Source organism: Arvicanthis niloticus, chromosome 6 (genome assembly GCF_011762505.2).
Source record: "Arvicanthis niloticus isolate mArvNil1 chromosome 6, mArvNil1.pat.X, whole genome shotgun sequence".
In the NCBI taxonomy this organism is placed as follows: Eukaryota; Metazoa; Chordata; class Mammalia; order Rodentia; family Muridae; genus Arvicanthis; species Arvicanthis niloticus.
The window spans coordinates 34,280,403-34,303,010 of NC_047663.1; the positions used below are offsets into that span (position 1 = coordinate 34,280,403).

At 49.7% G+C, this 22,608-nt stretch overlaps 2 protein-coding genes across 6 annotated transcripts; one reads left to right on the forward strand and one right to left on the reverse strand.

Annotated features, from left to right (window-relative positions):
* The first annotated feature begins 206 nt into the window (after positions 1-206).
* On the forward strand, positions 207-10,918 carry Epx (eosinophil peroxidase). Its single transcript, XM_034506713.2, has 13 exons — positions 207-391; positions 513-606; positions 767-942; positions 1,111-1,228; positions 1,316-1,445; positions 2,862-3,068; positions 3,999-4,317; positions 5,702-5,862; positions 6,193-6,448; positions 6,970-7,140; positions 9,265-9,502; positions 9,990-10,202; positions 10,500-10,918. Exons 1-12 carry the CDS (start codon positions 313-315, stop codon positions 10,189-10,191), a joined length of 2,151 nt encoding a protein of 716 aa, XP_034362604.1. The 5' UTR covers positions 207-312; the 3' UTR covers positions 10,192-10,202; positions 10,500-10,918.
* A 203-nt stretch (positions 10,919-11,121) lies between these two features.
* Mks1 (MKS transition zone complex subunit 1) lies at positions 11,122-21,632 on the reverse strand. Of its 5 annotated transcripts, XM_034506714.2 has the most exons (18): positions 21,474-21,632; positions 20,945-21,054; positions 19,736-19,806; positions 19,194-19,349; positions 18,152-18,249; positions 17,890-18,018; positions 17,548-17,652; positions 16,895-17,012; positions 16,464-16,520; positions 15,507-15,549; positions 14,825-14,890; positions 14,163-14,233; positions 13,733-13,802; positions 13,538-13,645; positions 12,805-12,938; positions 12,281-12,363; positions 12,085-12,182; positions 11,122-11,990 (listed from the first exon to the last, which is right to left on the reverse strand). In XM_034506714.2, exons 1-18 carry the CDS (start codon positions 21,551-21,553, stop codon positions 11,902-11,904), a joined length of 1,686 nt encoding a protein of 561 aa, XP_034362605.1. In that variant the 5' UTR covers positions 21,554-21,632; the 3' UTR covers positions 11,122-11,901. The 5 variants fall into 5 exon arrangements, 4 of the variants coding, with proteins under 4 accessions (XP_034362605.1, XP_076792175.1, XP_076792176.1 ...); XM_076936060.1 differs by lacking the exon at positions 14,825-14,890; XR_013111116.1 differs by lacking the exons at positions 11,122-11,990; positions 12,085-12,182 and having other exon boundaries at positions 12,344-12,363; positions 12,805-13,398.
* Between the last annotated feature and the right edge of the window lie 976 nt (positions 21,633-22,608).

Here is a 22,608-nt window from a genome sequence, read left to right on the forward strand (position 1 = left end):
AGTAATGGTGGTGAGGAGAGTCCCCACCCTAGTGAGTTGGTAAAGTAGGATGGAGGTGTTTCAATCTCTTGGCTTCCCCCTGAAAACCAGAACGAGGTTCCAGAGCTCCGCCTCAGGGGCTGGGCTTCTGGCGGCAAAGTCCCGCCCACTCTACCCCAGGACGGGATATAAAGTCTCTTAGCCCCTTCCATTGAAGGGTAAGCAGAAAGAAACCATCTCAGGGCCTCTAGGAGAGAGAGGAACTGGACGCTCACCTCCGTGGCGTCTGTGGGTATTGCTCGACTGCTCGGCTGTAGTGGGGATTCTGCTTGCATGATGCAGCAGCTGCTGGCCCTGGTGGGGGCCTTAGCCACATTCATCCTCACCCAACACGCTGAGGGCACCGCCCCAGGTAGGAGACTCTTAGGTACCAAGGCAGAAGATTGGTCTAAAGCAAGGATGTGGAGGGAAAACACTTGGATGTAGGGAGTCTGTGGCTCCCTTGAATATTGAGTCTCCATCCTTTTGAACAGCTTCCCCGAGTCTAGTGGAAAATTCAGTCCTTCGAGACTGCGTAGCAGAGGCGAAGCTGCTGGTCGACACAGCCTACAATTGGACACAGACGAGGTGGGCCTGGGACTGGGAAGGTCAGCGAGGGAGGACGGGCTCTTGGCAAAATCATCTTACCCAACCCGAACCCCCAAGCACTATGGGTCTCCCTGCTGGACTGAGGATCTACAGTAGCCTGCGCCCTCCTCCAACTTCCTCTTTCTCCTCTTTGGGACAGCATCACACAGCGTCTTCGCAGTGGCTCGGCTAGCCCCATGGACCTCCTGGCCTACTTCAAACAGCCGGTAGCAGCCACCAGAAGAGTTGTTCAGGCTGCTGATTATATGCATGTGGCCTTAGGGCTGCTAGAAGAGAAGCTTCAGCCACAGGGATCCAGACCCTTCAATGTCACTGGTATTGTGTTGCCCGCTGAGCCCCTAAGGCCTGGGACTGAAGGAAAGTCAGATGTGGGAGGAGGGGTGAGAAGCCTAGGGGATGTTAGAGATGATAAAGGGGTAGAACCGAACAGCATAGGTAAAAGATAGGACTCTGGACTCAGAACCCTGCCTCCCTCCTCCCCAGATGTGCTCACAGAGCCTCAGCTGCACCTGCTGTCCCAGGCCAGTGGCTGTGCTCTCCAAGACCAAGTTGAGAGGTGCAGCAACAAGTACCGAACTATAACAGGGAGATGCAACAACAAGTGAGAGTCAGGGGCCCTACCTCTGCCCTCCACCCCACCCCCCTCAGGCCCTTCACTCTACTAACACCCACCTATTTGTTACCCCAGGAAGAGTCCCTGGCTGGGAGCCTCCAACCAGGCCCTGGCCCGCTGGCTGCCAGCTGAGTATGAAGACCACAGGTCTCTCCCTTTTGGCTGGACCCCTGGCAAGAGGCGTAATGGCTTCCTCCTTCCTCTCGTGAGTCAGAGTGAAGGGTCTGGAAAATGCTTGCTCTCTTTTAAATATAGAAGGTTAAAAACAGCCCTGAGTTGTTACAGGCAAGGCTCAGGTCCGGGCTCTCTGACCACTAATCAGCTAAGCAACTATGGGTAAAGAACATACTTACTTTCTGAGCTGTTTCTTCACCTGTGAATAGAAAACTCTAGCGCTTGTGTGAATGAAAGTGAAGCCCTTGGCACAAACAGCTGTGTAGACCATGATTCCTTAATGCCACCTACTATGGAATAGAGTTGCTTTCTTGTTCTCATGAGAGGACAGGTGTCAAAGCATCTCTCCCCTCTCTCTATTTTCCTCCTTCCTCTCTCTCTCCTCTCACCCCACATATGTGTGTAGGTGCCTTTGTGCGTGTGTGTCATATGTGTGTACAGGTGTGCACAGGCATGTGGCGGCCAGAGGAAGATGCTGGGTATCTTCCTTTGCTGATTGCCAGCGTCATATTTTTCGAGACAGGGTCTCTCACCCATCCTGAAGTTTGCTGTCTCACGGAAGCTGCCTGACCAGTGAGCTCCTGGAATTGGTCTGTCTTTGCCTTCAATGCATGGGCTTCAGGCACACGTAGCAATGCTTGGCTTCTGTGTAGGACCTAGGGACTTAAATTCAGGTCATAGCAAGTATTCTTACCCACTAAGTCATCCGCCAGTCCCTCTGTTTTATAATTTGAGTCTATAGTCTAGACTGGTCCAAATTTAGGACGCCACCCAGGCTGATCTCAAACTCACAGCAATCTTCCTGCCTCCGTTTCCTAGGGCTGGGGTTATAGACTTGAGACTCCACGTTCAGGTCAAAATATCTTGCTAAAGACAAAGAGCCATGCACCTGTGCATCCATGATTTGTAATCTCACAATTATCAACTTACTTTTGATATGTTAATGTAACACTTCCCTACCTGCCTTAATATTCATGTTAAATTTTAACCTACTGACCCTTCCATCTGTCTCTCCAGGTCTCTGTTTATTACCTGTCACCTTGAAATCACTGCTGTTTCTGAAGAGCACCAGTTCTATAATCAATCCGTCTTCACATTGATGTTTATCTTTCTGGAACAGCCGGTGGGGGGAGTCTGCTGATCTGAACCAGCCCCCTCACACTTGATGATATATGATCTTTCTATGTAGTAACAGACTGGCCCTGAATTTACAATCCTCCTGCCTCAACCTCCCAAATCCTGGGGTTATAGGCATATGCCACCAGAAAGCTCAGGCCAAGCTGGTAGACCATCTGGGCTGCATCTCTAAGAACAGAAGAGCCAGGAGGAGGGAGTGGATGGGAGACAGACACTCTGGCAGGAATTGGCACTCCCTGAGTGCTGGTTGGTCTTAGCACCTAGCCCTGAAAGAGAACCTAGACCCATGCAGATTGTACTTCCTCACCAGGTCCGGCATGTCTCCAATCAGATTGTGCGCTTTCCCAGGAAGAAGCTGACCTCAGACCAGGGCCGGGCCCTCATGTTTATGCAGTGGGGCCAGTTCATTGACCATGACTTGGACTTCTCCCCAGAGTCCCCAGCCAGAGTGGCCTTCACCGTGGGTGTGGACTGTGAGAAGACCTGTGCCCAGTTGCCTCCCTGCTTCCCCATCAAGGTCCTTCAGACAACCTTCTAGGGGTAGCTTCCAGCCCAGAAAGAGGGGTACCAGAGAGTCTGGGAGAAATAAGCCCCATTCAGAGACCACAGAGGTTCCCTGCTGTGCATGTTGGAGGGGTCGGGGGATGGGTGGGCTCTATTGGAGTTTCATGGAGGAGATATCTGAGACAGGCCTTGACTCATTGGACTGACTCCAGCAGAGCAGGCCTCTGGGCCCTACTTTTAGAAACTATTAAAAACTCTTCCTGGGTTGGTGCAGTACAACCCTGCAATTCTTGCCAACTCTCGGTTTTGGACTGTTAGAAGGGTTTTCCTCCAAGCTAGGATACTACTGTAGGGCACTAGGTGAGAAAATACAGAATTCAGGAAGTTGATTCGATTTGGGGAAGGGAGGGGCACAGGGATATCCACAGACTCAAACATACACATTCACACACACATACACACGCAAACACATTCATGCACAACTCAAACACACATCCACTTACAGGTTTGCTTACTTGCGGTGGGAAGGGAGGCACTCAGAGGGACTGTATATTACCAACCCCGTTTCCTGCTGCCTTCACACAGGGGCACCTCTTCTGTGGAGCCTTCCAGATCTTCATAGCACAGGTGTTAGCATCTGAATTGTGTAGCAGGCACCACAAATGCCGCCTCCATTCAGCGTGACTTAACTGCTTCTGCAACAACTTGTCTCTCAGAGGCTCAGTCTCTCCTCCAGTTAGATGAAGCTCTTTGTTATTTTAAAAGCTTCATCAAGGGTAGGGGGTTCATCTCAGGGCTAGAGCACTTCCCTAGCAGGCACAAAGCCCCAGGTTTAGGTCTGGGTGAGTCTTGGAGGGCTTCCTGGAGTAGGGAAGTTCTGAGCAATGTCATACTGAGTCTGCTATGGAAGGGCCCCAGAGTCACTGAGAGCTCTTCACCCTAGATACCACCCAATGACCCCCGCATCAAGAACCAGAGAGACTGCATCCCTTTCTTCCGCTCCGCCCCGGCGTGCCCCCAAAACAAGAACAAAGTCCGCAACCAGATTAATGCGCTTACATCTTTCGTGGACGCCAGCATGGTGTACGGCAGCGAGGTGTCCCTTGCCCTGCGGCTCCGAAATCGGACCAACTACCTGGGGCTGCTGGCCACTAACCAGCAATTCCAGGACAATGGCCGAGCCCTACTGCCCTTTGACAACCTGCATGAGGACCCCTGTCTCCTGACTAACCGCTCTGCACGAATCCCCTGCTTCCTGGCAGGTCAGTCTGCAGGGGACTCTTCCAGGGATGGAGGGGCATGGTGTGGTGTGGTATGGTGAGGAGACATTAGTGATGACCTCAGGGGACCCACAGGCTGGAGACCCTCAGCATGGGGGCGTACCTTAGGTACAGATCTGTGCAGTCAGTGGGAAACTTAGTACATGGAAAGTGCCTATCCCTTGGCTGTGGCCTGGTGTCCCTGCTTCATTGTCTCCAGTGACAAGGCTCTCATTACCTGATTGTCGCTCTAGCCAACTATAGGAGTGGTCTTCATTAAGGTTCATCCAGTATCTGCCCGCTGCTCCTAGTCATAGTCCTGGGACCCAAGAGAAGACGTTGACTCTTTTGAGGCAGAAAGGGACTGGCTCTTCAGTTACCTGAACATCTTTTTTTTTCCCTTTAGGCTGGTGTGTGTGTGTGTGTGTGCGCACACACACACACACACACACACACACACACACACATGAATGTGTTTTGTACCTCCCTTCTTGTTACACAGTTCTGCCTTTGTGCAGTCCCTCCCTCCCTCCCGCTATTTAGTTTGTATGCTATTTATAGTCCTTACACCAGCCTTCCTGTGTGGTTATGATAATGACAGTAATCACTTCTGGGCCATCCCTGAATCTCACAGCAGCCCTGAAAGGTTGGAAGTATCATCCTCTATTTACAGATGTGAGGCTGAGGCTGAGGAAAGATGGGTGTGCTTAAGAGAGCAGCGCTCTGAGGGCAGAGCCTGTACTGGGACAAAGTCACCATAGCTCCCGGGTCTCTGCTCTGTCCATTCTGCCTCACTGCTTAGCTAAAACTCACTCTCTAAGGATTGCACAACTATATATCCTGGGGGAGCAGCATGTACCTTCACCAGAGGTCTCCACTTGATCTAAACAAGACTGTGGGGTGAACTTGCTATCCTTGCCTGCCTTTTGGAGAGGTCTGGGTACAGAAATGGGCCCCGCCCAATATGCCTGCCCCTCTTGATTCCTGGGAAGAGCAGTGGGATATCGAATTCAAATATGGGAACCGGAAAAGCCCTTGGTGGAGAGATAGATGCAGACAGGGGCATGTAGTCTCCAGGTCATGGCTCCTAGGGTCGTCTCCCCACAGGGTGTGGTCTGGGCTGTGGATCTGGTCTTCTGGTAGAGGAGAATCACTGGGCAAAAAGAACAGCATCTGTCCTGTGTATCTCACTTAGTTCTAACCTGGCCTAGGCACTTAGGGACCCAGGAGCCCGCTGTGCTCTCTGTCCTGGGGAGGAAGGTGACTGTTGGTGGGTAAGATGGAAGCCTAGCTCAGGAAGTTTGCCTCACCTGGTCTCTGAGTCCCAGACCTCAGTCTTCCCTTACCAAAAGAGTCTCTTATAATCTTGAACTTGGGGGTTTTCAAGGTGACACCCGGTCAAGTGAAACCCCCAAACTGGCGGCCTTGCACACGCTGTTTGTGAGAGAACACAATCGCCTAGCCACTGAGCTGAAGCGCCTGAATCCCCACTGGAGTGGAGACAAGCTGTACAATGAAGCCCGGAAGATTGTGGGTGCCATGGTCCAGGTAGGGGGCCCGGAGGCCAGCATGAATCTGAGGGAGTGGCTCCCAACCTTTGAGAACATGGCTTTGAGGCTATACCGTAAGGCTGCTAAGTCTGGATGCTTGGGGTGCATCTGTACCCCTGGTTCCAACATTGACTGGGACTCCCGTCCATGACATTTCTTTGGATTCCAGTATCTCATTCTCCAATGGGAGATTAATGTTGCCACACTTGACACAATGACAATAATCACTAGTGTGCCCGAGAAGCCTTCTGAACAGCAGAAATCTGTGCAGAGGAAAGGGAGGGCTGCCGGCGCTCAGGCATCACTCTTCCTGTTCCATCTCTTCCAGATCATCACCTACCGAGACTTCCTGCCTCTGGTTCTGGGCAAGGCCCGGATCAGAAGAACCTTGGGTCCCTACAGAGGTTACTGCTCCAATGTGGACCCCCGCGTAGCCAATGTTTTCACCCTGGCCTTCCGCTTCGGCCACACCATGCTGCAGCCCTTCATGTTCCGCTTGGACAGCCAGTACCGGGCCTCAGCACCCAACTCTCATGTTCCACTCAGCTCTGCATTCTTTGCCAGCTGGCGTATCATACATGAAGGTGACTGGGTTTCCCAAAGGCCAAGTGGGGAGGGTCCAAGCACCCCTTCCCCAGGTGGGATGTTGTCTGCTGGTCTAGCCTCTGCAAATACCTCATCAGGATAGTGGACAGATGGCAGCCATCAGTGAGTCTCTAAGGAAGGAAGTCCCCCTCTTTCCTGTCACACACTGGGAATTAAACCCAGGCCTTTTGCATGCTAGGCAAGTGATTTACCATTAAGCTATTTCCCCTCCCCTTTTACTTTTTAAATTTTATATCAGGGCTTTCCTAAAAGTAGCGCAGGCTGGCCTTGAACTTGTGATTGTCCTGCCTCAGCCTCCTAAATAGCTAGGATTATCATATCTGTATCATCTAAATCACCAGGCCTGATAATGGAGGTTTCCTAAGCAGGGGGTGGGCCAGACTGATGTCAGAGCAGTATACCATGGACCTGCAAGGAGTCCCACTTGCTGGCTTGGCATCATGGGATGACCTCTGGAGCTCCTAAGAAGCTGGCCAACTCTGGTTTTTTGTGAACCCAGGTGGCATCGACCCTATCCTCCGAGGTCTCATGGCCACCCCAGCTAAGCTGAACCGCCAAGATTCCATGCTGGTGGATGAGCTCCGGGACAAGCTGTTTCAGCAAGTGAGAAGGATCGGGCTGGATTTGGCAGCGCTGAACATGCAGCGCAGCCGGGACCACGGGCTTCCAGGTGACGGGGCACCTCACACAGGGCCGTTTTGGAGGGTTCAGAGCAGACCTGGACCCCCCCTTCTGACAGGAACAAGATAGGAGTGCAGAGCAGGCAAGACCCATGTGGATGCAGCAAAGCACCCCACAACCCCTTGCTTGCTGACTCCTCAGGTCATCTATCTGCTACAGGGGCCCCAGCTTTAGGCTCACCCCAGGACTAGGTCAGGGGACAGGGAAGTGAAGAGATCAGAACATTCTAAGCAGAGAAAAGCAACAGACTTATGGACATGGATGACCTGTCCTGTTCCCCACCTCACTGGCAACTTCAGAGAAGGCTATAACATTTCTAGGACCAAAGACTTCAAAATGTCTTCATTCTTCCTGTTGTTTGACTCCATTCAACACCATAAAGAGGCTTCAGGCCTGGTTGGCCTTTCTTCCTCCCAACTCCAACCTTCCTCTCTAGATAGAACCTGAAGCCCCACGTGTCCCGACTGATCCTCACTCGTGTGTAAAGGAGTCAGGGACTTCCTACTGCCTGCTCTGCTCATGACAGCAATGGACAGGCACACAGCAGGCACTGAGACATGAGGGTTGCTTTCCCTTTCCACCTCCTCTCCATGTACATGTCTGTGGGGGTCACACGGAAGCTAGAGGCCACTCTCAGGTTATTCTTCAGCTGCCCTCTACCAGTATGTATGTATGTATGTATGTATGTATGTATGTATGTATGTATGTATGTATGTGTTTTATTTATTAGTTTCCTTTTTTTCTAAGACACAGTCTCTGCTGAAGACAGCTCTGACTGTCCTAGAATTAACTCTGTAGACCAGGCTAGCTTCAAACTCAGAGATCCATCTCCATCTGCCCTTCTCCCCTGCCAAGTGTTGGGATTAAAGGTGTGGGCCACCACCGCTCAGCTCTACCTTGTATTTTTGAGGCAGGGTCTCTCACCGGCCTGGAGGCCACCATGTAGGCTGAGCGGAGTGGTCAGTGAAGCCCAAAACTGCTTACCTCTGTCTCCAGCACTAGGATTTTAAGTGTGCTTGACCTTGCACAGACACACACAATATATATGTATATATATATACATATATATTATATATACATATACATATACATATACATATATATAATCAATCAGCTAAGGAGCTGTTGGTGCCCCCTGCTGGAAGGCTGGCATTGCTACCCACTCAAATTGCCACTGTAACTTTCTATTCCTCATAAACAGCTGTTCCCCGCAGGCCATTTCAGAAATACTATCCGGAACCTGGCTTTTGCAGTCTCCTCCAGCCCCTTTCCCAGCCAACAGCAAATCTAGAATTGTACTGCCTGCTTTGAACTCCACTTAGTAGACTTTGAACAGCTGAAGACTGGATAGACTTAGGTATACACACTGCAGGGTACTACACGAAGGTACTGTGACGTCTTGAGAGGTACATAACACTTAGTGATGAGAAAACATGGTATTGTTTCCCTTAGTTGCCTGCAACACAGTGTTTAAAATTGTTGTTTGTTTTCTCATTTAGTCATTCAAGTATTCTTCAAACCTAATTTTTAAGAATATTCCAAGTAGTGTGCCAATAAAATGTGTATGAACCCAATAATAATATTAAATGTCAACTCTGTGGGGCTCAGAGTAAATGGTTGCTTGCCTTGCAAGTATGAGGATATGAGTTCATTCCCCAAAAACAACTTAAAAAAAAAATGTCAGGCTTAAGTGGCATATTTTTGTAATCCCAGTGCTTGGGAGTGAGAAACAGGCAGAAGCCCGGGGTTCTCTGGCCAGCCTAGGTTACTCGATGAGCTCTAGGCAAGTTTAAAAAAAAGTGTCTAACAAATGACACCTAATGTTGACCTTTGACCTCTGTATGCATACACACCTCCACTATATGTAAACACACACACCACATCAAATCTGCATCTGTGGGCTTTGTACATCAGGACACACTCCTCAGCCCAACACCCACAGAACAAGACTGTCCACCTACAGTCTAGAGAGGGCAGTGATCTGTTGTTCAGACCTCGGGGATCTTGTGGTTCCATCCAGTACTGACCCTAGAATATACTCTGGAGGATCTGTGAGGAGCTGCAGAAGCTGGTGAGAGACTGACAGCGTTGCTCTGACTGGGCTCCTCTGCAGGATACAATGCCTGGAGACGCTTCTGTGGGCTTTCCCAGCCCCGAAACTTGGCCCAGCTTAGTTGGGTGCTAAAAAATCGGGATTTGGCAAGGAAGTTTCTGAGCCTGTACAAAACCCCTGACAACATTGACATCTGGATCGGAGCCATTGCGGAACCTCTTCTGCCGGGGGCCCGGGTGGGGCCTCTTCTGGCTTGTCTTTTTGAGAACCAGTTCAGAAGAGCCAGAGATGGAGACAGGTAAGTGACCCGAGTCTAAAATAACCCAGCACCAGCAGGATACAACATTGTAAGGCTGGACAATGGAGAAAGCACCTTTTAAAGCTTCATGGATCCCAAGGTCATGTGACTCAAGACCAAGAGGTTTCCCTGTGCAAAGTGGGTCTGAGGGAAAGAAATGCTTCCCCAGGCAAGATTGGAGCCTCCATAGGCCAGAACAGCAACTAGCCAACCTTGATGTTCTATGCTAGCGGACCCCAGGAGATGTGGGCAGAAGGAGCTAAACCTGATTTCCCTCTAGTGAGCTTGTGGCTTAAGACCTGACTCCTTATTTGGATGTGGCGTATGCTTGAGTTCAAGTCCATCTCTGGCGCCTAGATTGTTGCTATACTTACTTCTGGGCAGTAGGATGATGGAAAGCGGATGAAAGCCAGTGTGTGAGTGTCAGGCACAAGCGAGGTGCTCACCGAGCAGTAGCCTCCAACCTTCTCATGCTTCTCTTTGACAGATTCTGGTGGCAGAAGTGGGGAGTTTTCACCAAAAGACAACGCAAAGCCCTGAGGCGCATTTCTTTATCTCGGATTGTATGCGACAATACTGGCATCACCACAGTTTCGAGGGACATCTTCAGGGCTAATATCTACCCACAGGGTTTTGTGAGCTGTAGTCGTATTCCCAAGTTGAACCTGTCAGCCTGGCGAGGCAAATGAGGCTTCTGCAGGTAAGGGGAGATCTGGAACGGGTCAGGCCCTCCCTAGCATCTCTCCTTGGACACAGACATCCCATCTGCTAAGCAGCCACAACAGTTTGTCGCTAGGAACATGGTACTCGTCCATAGTGGCTTCCAAGAATACTAGCTTCTGGACTGATAGTCAGTTCTAGGGTCTAGGACTTGGTGGGGTGAGGAGAGGGCCAATCAGGAGTATTTCACTGACCTCAGTTTTGTCATAGATATCCTAAAATAGCTCTTTGGATAGCCAACAAATTCCTCATCCATTTCTTTCTGCTATACCCACAGGATTCTATGCCAAGACCTCAAGTCTTGGAGATGAGGGTAACTGGGAGATCATGAGGCTGCTCTCTGCCCTGCAAACCACCGTTTCCTGCTGGAGCTTCTGCTGGTTATACTCAGAGATGGCTTTGTTGGTCGAGTGTGTCAAGGGTGCTATGGCAACAGGCCCGCTTACCTTGGGAACCTCTTAGATATCAGGCTACAAATCAGCACCGGCTATAAGAGCCTGTGAGTCAAGTCACGAGGCTTTGAGGTCCCAGCGAGACACTGTGGGAGAGCTTCCAGAATTTTCTTTCACCCCTGCCCCCCAGCATGACCGGAAGACCACACAGTCCTGCCTCTTAGCCATCCCAGCATCTTCCTCGGGGCCTGCAGGAACAGCAGCACTCTCTCTACTTCTTCTACCAATAAAACAATGCAAGGAAGGGCCTGCTGTCTCTCTGTTGGGCTGGGGAGAGGGTGGCCTCGGCTCTAAGCTTTGCCCCACATAGTAAGGATGAGGGCTGCTAAAATGTAGCCTGGGACTCGCCACACGGTCTCTTCTGGAGTTTTAATTAAGATACACTGTGAAAGAGAGAAAGGCAGAGTTTGGACCTCCAGAGTAGAAAGAATGAGAGTTCACAGAAGATCAGTCAATATAAATATTTTATATAAAAACAAACAAACAAATACAATAAAAGACTCCACCCAGCTGGCAGGAAGGACTAACAACTACCCCAGGTCATGTCCTAAAGCCAGCCAGCCCTAAACTGTAAGGGGACAGAGACTTAGCCAGGAAGTTGAGGCCTTTTACCCTCACCTTTTCTTGGAAGAAGCAGGAGACTGAGACTGATCTCTCGGACACATCTTCCTCCTTAGAAGATGCCAAACTCCATGTTGTTATTGTTTTGCTTTTGTTTTTTGTTTTGAGATGGGGTCTTACTATGTAGCTCTAGTTGTCCTGGAATTCACTGTATAGACTGGGCTGACCTCAAATTCATAGATATCCTCCTGCCTCTGCCTACTGAGTGCTGGGATTAAAGGTGTGCACCATTACTCCTGGCTGCCAAACTCCACTTTGGAGCCCTCTGCCATGGAGGCTCCTTGACAAGCCAGAAAAGACACTCTATTGAGGACAGTCTAATGCCGGGTTTACCCCAAACGAGTTTCAGACTACATAGCCTGGCTTGGTATGATGCCTATGTTTGATAGCCAAAACATGAGCAGGGTATTACATGGGCCCCAGAGTCTCAGGCTTTACTACTGCATGGAAGAAAGAATGTCCTGCTGATGGCTACGCAGAGGAGCCGTTGGAAGCTTCTAGATCATCCAGTTTGGCAGACCAATGTGGTCTCTACTAAGCAAGACAAAGTGAGAGCACTGGATGCAGACATCTTTCCCTTGCTCCACAGGTCAAGGTTGCAGAGAGCTAGGCCAGCGTTCCTGAGGGGCTCACAAGGTCCTGGGGGAGGCTCTCTCGGGCCTCCTGCATGCGACGCCGGGCTCGACGGAAGGCTTCTGTAAGGGAGGGAAATATTGCCACGTAGTCAGCTACCATGGGGTGGAGAAGAAAAGTGGCCCTGGATGTGGGGTGAGGGAACGAGGGGCCTACCAAGCACGTTGTGCGTGGAGCTCTGCTGGCTGAACCCTTCCAGGCGGTCCAGCACACTCCGCATCTGTTTCCGGAGGGAGTTCGATTCCATGAAAGCCCTGCAGGGTAGTGGGTCAAATCCACAGATAATCAAGGCTGCTCTCCAGCCCTCAGTGACGAGGGGCTCAAGGCTCCCTAGGGGCCCAGTGTCACTCACCGGGACTGCTGCAGGCAGTGCAATCGGAAGGTGACAGTACCCGTTGTCTCAGTACGGAACCCAAAGCGGCTCAGGCGCTCCCCCTGGGCAGACAGCGGAGACAGAATCGGTTTGTGCAGACTCCAGACCGGGGCATGGCTGCCATCTGGATTCCTATTCTTAGGTAGTGTGGCATCACTGAGGAACTTTACTCTGTCATTCAGACAGAAACACATGGGGGACACCAGGCTGTACCCTCATTTGAGAATGAGCAAGAAGCAAGAAGACCGCATCTTGCAAGTCCACCCTGCATCCGATTACCAAGGCCTTCAGTGGTGGAAAGGAGAAGAGGAAATCTCTAATTACACGCCCCCCTTCCCCTAGGACCTCCTCATATAGATATTTGTTCCTCTAAAATATGGGCAGGCCTGGCAGCATAAGCCATAGGAAGGAAGGGACTATATACCATGAGGACAATGAACAATGAGGGGAGGGGCCTCGAATCAGAACATAAACAGCCTGAAGTCTCCCCAGAGATGAGTCACCTTGAAGGTTCCTGGTATTCTCACATAGGACGGGTCCTCCAGCTCCAGAGAACCACCAATGAAGAACCTCCTTAGCTCTGCCACGAGACCCAGCTCCATGGGCCTCCACGTGGAGACAGTCAAGGTGTGTGACCCTGTGCAAGGAAGAGGGGAAAGGGGCCCGGTTCCATCCCTGACTTCCCGGCAATGACCTGAATTGGTGACGACCTGGCAAAGGTTAGCGTGGTGGGTAACAGTGCCTGACTGGAAGACAGTAAGACAGGAGTTCTAAATCTCAGCTATTCCAGGCATCACTGTGTGCTCTATACAAGCTTCTCAACCTCTGAGAGCTGGCTTCTCTTTTGACCCTAGTAAAACGTAGAAGCAATCAGGACACTACACCTCATGATCCGGAAGGGGGCTGAGAGAAATAGATGAGGTGACTACAGTGCCTGGCACATATCAACAGGTCTGCACTTCCACTTAAAAAGCAACGTCAATTCATCCAATACCCTGTGGTCGGTGCAGCTTCTCTCTCCAGGTCTAACCGGAGGACTGTGGCATGTGATAGCCTGTCAGGCTGCTGGACTAGGTCAGTCTGGCCTCACAGCGTCTCTTATGGAAAGAGAGAGATTCCAAAAAGCTGCAAGTTATTTTTCCAGTCAGAGCCCCCAGTACCTAGAGTCTTTGGGAAGTGCTGGTCTTGTCGATAGGACACAGGAGGGCATCAGGAAGGGCAGGGACAAGAGGTTACCTGGGGTGGCAGGCAGCACCACGGCCCCATAGCCTTCCACACGATACCTCTGCCAGAAGTCCAGTGAGAGGACCTTACAGTAGAGCACGGGCCACTCCGGGAGAGATTCTGGAATGTAAATGAGTGGCACAGGGACCTTTGTTAAGAGAGGTCCCTGACTGTGGATTAGTGAGGCCGAGGACCACAGCTACTCACCAGTGGATTCATCCTCGTGGAGAAAGAAGGCTTCGAATGTGAATGGAAAGGAGAAATAGGCCACCTTGTCCTAAAAAAAAAAAAAAAAAAAAAGAAGTGTAATTTTCAACTCACAGTCACAGGGTGGGCACAGCCTCATTGGAATGGGTTCCCTGTATCCATTTTCTTTCCCCTGTCACCTTCACACAGGGGAAAGAAAAACTGTCTGACTGGCAGGAAGCTGCAGGCAGGCAAAGGGGCAGCTGAGTGTAAGCTGCTTCATTCTCTAAGAGATGGAAGAGTGACTCTGGCCCAGGCAGCCCTGTGGAGCCCACACAGAGGCAGCCCCAACCATGGCTCCTCCACAGAGAACACAGGGGATTGGCCTGATGAAGCTTCAAATGCCACCTGAGCTGCCATTCCCTTCCAGACACCCTGGCACCCTCCGTACCATCCCCAGCGATTTGGTGGCACAGGTCTGGGTTACTCCTGGGAGCTGCTGGAATGATGGGCTGGACCAGTCTGAAAGTCAAAGAGCAGACACAGTAAGCTCACCAGAGAGGGCAGGAGGTCACGTGAGAAAACCAAGCCATTAGCAAGATTCTTTCACATATTCATTCACCCGTCCACTTGGGCACACAATGTCAGTCACTTATCATTTGTTGAGTCTGCTGTAGGCTGATATGTTTTGAGGATGTTAGCAATCAGACTGTCTCTCCTAGAGCTAATATTCTACTGTGCCTATGGGCAGGGCAAGAGACGTAGATGTGATTTAAGCTACAGAATGAGTGCAATCGCCTAGGAACACTAGAAAGTAACACAGGTCAGGCTTAACCTCAGAGGGGCTCAGTTTAGGACCAGCAGATGAGGATGAATTCACCCAAAAGCCTGGAGAGCCCTCAGTGAGAAGGCAGGACTATGGCGCCAGAAGCTGAGAGAAATGCTTCATGAAAAGCGAGCTGTATCAGGTGCTTCAGAGAGGCCAATTCAGCAAGGATGGAGGCACCACTGGAACTGAAAGGTGGAGGTGACCTGTGACCTTAAATGGTTTCAGTGGGAGTAGACAGAATGCCCCTAGAACTGTCGGAATAGAAATGTCAGAAAAGCACCTACTAGTAGCTGGCAGCTCCACAAAGAAGTGGACGTAGAGGTTGTCATACTCATAACCTTGGGCTGAAACTTCGAGAGAAAACAGAATATAAGTTTAGCCTGTCAGCTTGCTCTTTTTTTTTTTTTTTTTTTTTTTTTTTTTTTTGGTTTTTCGAGACAGGGTTTCTCTGTGCAGCCCTGGCTGTCCTGGAACTCATTCTGTAGACCAGGCTGGCCTCAAACTCAGAAATCCGCCTGCCTCTGCCTCCCAAGTGCTGGGATTAAAGGCGTGCGCCACCACTGCCCGGCAGCTTGCTCTCTTATTACCCTTACCACATAGTACCACATAGTCTAGTCTGTATTTATTTATTTATTTATTTATTGGTTTTTCAAGACAGTATTTCTCTACATAGTCCTCAAACTCACTCTGTAGACCAGGCTGGCCTCAAACTCACAGAGATCCACTTGCCTCTGCCTCCCAAGTGCTGGGACTAAAGTGTGTCACTACCACTCAGGCACTCAGTCTAGTCTTGAAGGGCCCAAATGCTCTGCAGATTAAGACTTCTCGGGGCCCAGGTGCCTCAGTTTCCAGAAAAGACTCATCATTCAGCTTCCCAAAGACCATGTCCAGCTCAAACTAAGCCGAGGTGAGTAGCTACTCACAGTTCCATCAGACTCTAGCCTGGCTTCAAGAAAAGACACTTACCTACCTCTCCATTCACATAGAGCCGGAGGGCGCCTGGGGCAATCTACAGCAGAGAGAAATGGGAAGGCATGAGTCTAGAGGGGATCAGGGTTGCCCCCCCAAGCCCTGTCCCCAAATCTGCGGAAGACCTCACACTGCATATCCAAGCTTGGCCACGCTGCTGCACATTCTCTCCACCCTGACACTTCTCTACAGGACGCTTTCCTATTTCTAAGACCCACAGAGTAGCCAGCACAGTATTTAGAGGGCAGGGAGGGTTCAACAGAACTCCCAGGCAGCCAGGTTTTCTTTTTTAATTATTTGTGTCATCTGTCTGGACTTTTCTTTTCACATGAAAATTTGTTGCTCTCATAGCATAAAACAATACAAGTTAATTTTCTAGAGATGGGAGGGGCAGTGAGTAGTTCTGTCCTTGTTGACAGGTCTAGAAACTGAATCCCTGGTGGAGGGGAAAATACAGAAAGGCCCCAGAGTGACTGACCTAAACTGTTTCAGTTTCGCTTTCTAAGATCCAGAACATTTGATCAGCAAAAATGGCAGCTCTTTACCTGTCTAAGATGCTCTGAACAATATCCATGTGAAAAGATGAGGAAGACATTTTTGACCTTTATATTGTTTTTTAAATAAATTGTAAATTAATGCGTGAATGCATTACCACTGATAAAACTCCCCAAGCCACCAAAACCTAGAGAACAAGAAGTCAAAATGCCTGGTATATTCTTCTCACTGCTCAATACCCAATTACCACCACCCACCCAGCCTGTCTCAAGAGAAAGGCCAACACAGCATATGTGCCCTGTCAGACCCCGTTCTATGCATGAGAGGACCCACATCAATATGCAGGGTCATGAAAAAATGCTTGACTTCCTGTCTGCCCTGCAGAGTTCGGCAGACAGCTCCTTTCCAGTCAGACACTCCCTAACAGCTCACAGTGCGGCGGGAAGTTGAGCTACCCACCATCTCAAAGTCTGTGCCCACGAGGCTGCTGAGGTACTCCTTGTGGCGGCCATAAAGCTGAGGAAACAAAGCAAACCAATCCTCAAAATACGGCTCAAGCCAGACCAGGGTTTAGTTCTAAATGGGAGAAAATCAGAGCAGGGCAAGCAGGGAATGAACCTGGCTTTTGCGTTAACAAACTCAATGATTTGGGTCCTTAACTTAGAGTCCTGGTTTATAAAGTGGTAATAATGTTCCCCTCACAGGGTTGTAAGAGCTAAGTGAGATACTTGTAACAGGAATGGTGCAAACATAACCAACACTCAGCTGTCATGTCAGCTGCATTTCCTGGATGGCGATGGGCTGCCCTCTCTCTCAGCGGCCACCCAGACAGTTTTAGCTCCCGGCACAGGGGCTCCTTCCTCCAGGCTGTGGAATAAATTGGTGCTTACGTCCTTGAACACACGCTGCTCCCGCTCTTCCTCCTCTGGCTGTGCGAGTGAGGACACGTTGTCAATTGTGTATTTCCAAGCAGAAGTATGTTCCTGCTTCTCTCCCTCAGTCTCGATTCTGTGAGGACAAAGCCACAAAAAGGATCATTTCTGTTGGTAAAAGGTGCAGCCTTCCAGACCCAGCCTAGGAATTAGCTATGCTGGTAACACAGCTCACTAGAGGTATATGACAGTCATACAGATGATCTGGACCCATTTCTACCCTGAAGACATGGGAACCCCACAACACTCAGTTTTTCTGCCTGAGAAATGGACACCTTGGGTATGTTTTGTTGCTAACTCACACAGCTGTCCTCTCAGACAAAAACACGTGAGGCTGACCTGACCTGGCTCAGTCTACCTCCCCTGCACTAGCCAGTCCCTGTACTCTGCAATGCCAGAATCCTCCTTACTCAATGACACAGCTAATGGGATTCCATTTGTTGCACATTTTCCAGCTGTTTCCTAAAGGCCTACGATCCAGAACAGAGTGTGACCAAGTGCCTGGGAATTAGACGTTTAGGAACAGGCTAATGGCTTTCTGGGAATCTGCTCAACTAGAGGCAAAAAGGGCAAGCAGAGAGGTCTCTGCCACACTTCATCCCCAGTCCCACCTGTAGGGTCCTTTGATGCCAGTGAAGTCGGGCTTTACTGTGATCACTCCATTGCTGTCCACCTTCAGGATGCAGAGGACATGTTCATGTATCTTATAGCCAAGCCTAGGAGGCAGGACATCGACATCAAGGTTCAGGGTCACCAGGGAATGAGAGAGGTAGCCACTTTAGGGACAGGAGAGGGAACACGGTGAAAACCTTCACGGTGACAATTTTCTTTTGAGTAAAGCAAAAAAGAGAAAGAGACCCGCCATCCCATATGTCTGTAACAGGAAGGTGGTGGTGAGGTGCAGGAGGAGAGGAGGCAGGGGACCAGAGCCAGCGGGACGCAGGGTCACTCACTTTCCATAGGGCCCCAGGTCTGCCATGATGTACATCGTCTGAAGAGGAGTGTTGATAGCATGGTTGTTCCTGATGAAGTCTTCCGAGGGCTCCCACGTGACAATCCGAGACTTGAGTTTGCTGCCCTCCCTGGGAGGGACCACAGGAAAGGGTTACTGTAAGAGATCACGAGGGACGGCCCCTCCCCAGGGGATGGAAAATGTTAGTAGGAATTCCAGAAATGGCAGCACGAGAGTGTCAGAATGTCTCTGCTTGTACTCACACCCCTCGCCTGTCCTGGCGCCGCCGTCTGACGTTCGCCATCCGTTCGACCAGAAATGATGGCACCTCGCTGGCTGAAGTGGTTATTTTCTGACCGTACTGGGGAAAGAGGACAGTGCTGTGACTGCCATGTGGTCAGAGCTACGTGGGTAGAAACACCTGGAGGGAAGCCTTCCTTCTGACCCCTCCTCCAGGGCGCAAACCCAACGGGCAGAACCTAACAGTACCTGTGCTGGGGGAGGGAAGAGAAGACACAGTCCAAGGAAGACTGCTACCATGTCTTGGGTTTCCTCAGGAGTCTAGAGACAAGCTGTTTATGCTAACAGCAACATCAGCCTGCCTTCTCTGAACGCACGTCAACAAAATGTTGGGTAAGTTTGCCCGGTAAATATTGATCTTAACGAGGTGGTCAAAAATGCCAAATAGGACACTAGGTTTCTTGAGAAAGCTCTCACTTGGGTAAGCTAGCATTAACTGTATTTTTATATGCCTTTCCAAAACAGTCTCAAATTTATATGCTGCTGTCTCATAGCTCTTCTGAAGAAAGCGGTCCAATCTTTCAAAAGACACCCACTAACACCTGCTCCTGGCAGAGCTTATGGATACAAAAATCAGAAAATACAGTTCTGCCTTCAAGGAATTTACAATCTTCCCGAGAAGACATATAAAAATGTTAGAGAATGTAAAACAAGCCCACAAGGGTTCATGGGCACAGGCAAAGACATAGGTATCCCACAGCCTAAATGCATTCCTCTTCTCACCTATAAACTCCTGACTTTGGCTGAATTTTGAATAGATTGTTCTAGACCCCGCCCATCTATGTAATCAATTCCTAGGCTCTCAGGTCCCACAGGCCCTCTGACAGGCAGAAGAGCATCAGCCGCCCCACCTCCATCTGCCCCCTGCAGCCTGGTTGCCAGCAGCTCACAGAAGCGTCCAGAAACACGTGTCTCTCTTTGCTGGGCTTCCCACTTACCACACAGAGGCTAGAAAACCAGGGGAGATGAAAGAAGAAAGCGATGGGGCCCCAGAAGGAACGATACCTCTTCCAAGTCGGTGTATCTATCTGAGTCGGTGTAAGTGAAGATTCGTCGGTTTTTCCTGCCGCCGGAATTCTCCAGTTTCAGGATCTCCTGGCGGTACTGATGATCCAGTGGGCTCTGGCACGCGGATTCGTTTTGGTACAGGTCGACTTCAAACTGAGGTCACCACAAAGAAACAGATCAGCTGGGGCTACCTCAAACTTTGGAGCCTGGAGCTTGAACCAAATCACTTCTAGCGATAGCTGACACATTTTTTCAAAACAGACTGTCACTTTGTTTAAATAATGAGGGGCAGGGGAATCTAAGAATATTCGAGTTAACAGGATCCAAGCTGATGTTCTAATCCAACCCTGTTGCTAGAGTCTTCACCAGAACGCTAATCTGAGCAGTGGCAGCCGTTATGTAACAGTAGCCACACAAACATAACAGGAGAAAGTATAAGGCACCATAGTCTTTTCTGGGAACCAGTCTGACAGTATGAGTCACCACAGGTGGGAGTCAGGTAGGTGGAGGTAGACGGAGGACAAGCAAAGCTGGCTCACCTGGCTAAAGAGCTTTTCCTGCCACCCAATTATAACCTCTTCCTCCTCTTCTTCATCAGGGCGGTGTCCACCTCCAAACACAACAGAATGAGTCAGACCAGCAACACTTCTTCCTCTGTGGTTAGTTATAACCAGCATTCCTGTTCTTGTTTCATTTGGGCTTTTGAAAATTTGTTATTGTTGTTTGGAAGTGTCTCATTCTGCAACCCAGTCTGGCTTCAAATTCCAGATCCTCCTGCCTCAGCCAGAAAAACGCTGACATTGCATGTGTATACCACCAGGTCTACCTTCAAAGTCCCTATTCACATTGACCACAAACCCCGCTGGAATTCAGTGACTCACTAAGTGCTCGCTCTAAACACAGAATGCAGGTAGTGGACATACTTTGGTTAATTCTAGAAGCAAGATTAGGTCCTGAGGTGTCCTAATCATTACTCTAATTTGAATAAAAGGCAGCTCTGCCTTCCAGGAAATATTACCTAGTCCAGTATAAGGAACTGAAGTTTAGTTAGAGGCCAAAGGGCGAGTCCTTCCTCAATCCTGCCTGCATTTGCTGGGTTTGCTAGAGAAAGATCCTGATGTTTTTTGAAGCCACCGACAGAATCATCCATAAACACAAGACACATACTTTGTGATCCACAAGGCCACACTTTTTGCCTAAGAATATTGCTTAGTAGAAAGAGTAATAATAGAAGCACGAAAAATTATTGGCCAAAAATAAGGATCCTGTCCTTTCTTTTGGCTTTCAAGGCAAGGGGGGAAAAAATCACATTTTCATGCAAACTCCTATTTTAAAATTGATTTTAAGTGTATTTACACATACATTTGGAGTTTGGAACATATTTTTCTTAGAAGCCCTTCCCCCATCCCTCATCCCCAACCCCCGTCAAAGTCACAACTGGTGTGAGTGGGATGGCTCAAGTCCCCGGCCTCATCGGGTGAAGAGAGATAACTGAACTGGTTATATCCCCTGAATTTCACTCTTGCACGATGGCATGGGCGTGCACACACACAAAAGTAAATTACAATGTAAACAAACAAACAAACAAAACAGATTGCCTGGGTTCAAATGCTTCCATATTCCCTAGCTATGTGACACTGGGCAGCAAATTCAACCTCTCTGAGTCTTCCGTTCCTCCTCTGTACCTCTGCTGCCCTACACCCTTGCCTCAGTTCTCAAACGGATGCATCATCACCACAAACACCCACTAGCAGCTTGAGGAGGCCTAAAAGTGGCCAAGTCTATGAGGTCCTTCCCCATCTGGGCAGCAGGCTGGTAATGAAGGAAGTTGCTTGATGTGATTCTTTGCAGATGAACTCTGTCAAGAGAAGAGAAGCCCCAAATGCGCGTGTCAGAGACACACAGCAAGGAGATATACACAGCAAGGATGGGGGAAAGAAATCACAGAGGCAGAGATGCCAAGGCGGCTGCAAGGAAGAGGTGGGTAGGGGCGTCTGCTGGAGACGTCAGTGAGGCGGGACACAAGGGCCCGAGGGGTTGGAAAGTGGCGAGAACTTGAAGGGACTTGGGCAGGGGTGCGTCTGGAAGGTGTGCTTGGAAGCTTTCAGTGGGAAAAGATCCTAATAACGAGACGCCCGCAGAGATGGCAGAGGAAGTAGTTGGGATTGTAAGCGGAAGTAGGGGCCTCTGAACATCCAAAAGCTTAGAGTGGAATAAAGTTAGGGGGCCCCCGGAGCATAAAGTTAGGGGGACCTAGAGCTGGGGTGGAGTGACTACCGGAGGCGCAGGTTGCGCACGGGGTCCCGGGAGCGATACACGGCCTCGCCGGTGTCAGTGCTCCAGACCGCTTCCGCCATGACAGCTGCTTCGCGCTGCGACCGCGCCGGAAAGCGCGGTGCCCTGTTCCCCTGGCAACGGAGACGCTGGCTTCTTAGACAAGGGAGGCGCTGCGCACGCAGCTCTCCACGCCTGCGGGAGCCTTTTCCTTGCCTGGCAGTGGGACCCTCAGCACGATAGGGTGCTGTCACCTGAGGTCAGCAGCCTGGCTTGTCCTATGTGAATAAAGCTCACCTACACCCAGGGTGAGAGTTGATACACTGCACAAATGAGGAAATCAGCTATTTTATTTAGGTGCAAAAATGGTGATGGCGGCCAGAACCAGGTGACATGAGTCCTTGCTTTCTGACCAAACACTGCCTTCCACTGAATATTTGAAAACTTTGGCCTAGGGGGAGTGGAGAAATGGCTTAGTGGTTAAGAGGTTAGTGACTGGACTTCCAGAAGAACTAGCCCAAATGGCCTCTCACACCTGTCTGTAACTTCAGTTCCAGAGGGTCAGATACCTTCCCACCTTACAGTACACATGTGGTGTATGTTCAGCCAAAACACCATTATGCATAAAATAATTTTTTAAAAAGAAAGAAAACTCAGGCCTAAACAGTTGGTGGATATGATTGAAAGGACATGCTTACAAAAACAAGAAAACATATTCTTGGAAGAAAAAAACAAAACAAAAACCCAAAACTGTGGGGCAGGCATATTAGTAGTTTTGTTGGTATGCACTGAGCCAGAGGAAGAAAAAAATAAGGAAGCCAGCAGTAAAAACAAGGAAGCCAGCAGTAAGGAAGAAGAGGGTGTTTCCCTGGGGCATGTTGGTTCTGGATTATTAGCCAGTTAAGATTCTGAGCCAGCTTCTGAAAAACCACCAAAGTGACATTCAGAAGTCATGGTTCACTGGAACGTAAAAGGAACGATGGTATAAATTTAATTCCGGCAGTTTGGCAATATCAGTATTGGCAATTAGTATTTGACAGTTGCTACTCATTCAGCTGAATAAGCAATTGTTGCCTGGACTGAGAAATTTCATGACCATTTGATTATAGGACAGAGAAGTCCTGGGCACCTTAGCTAT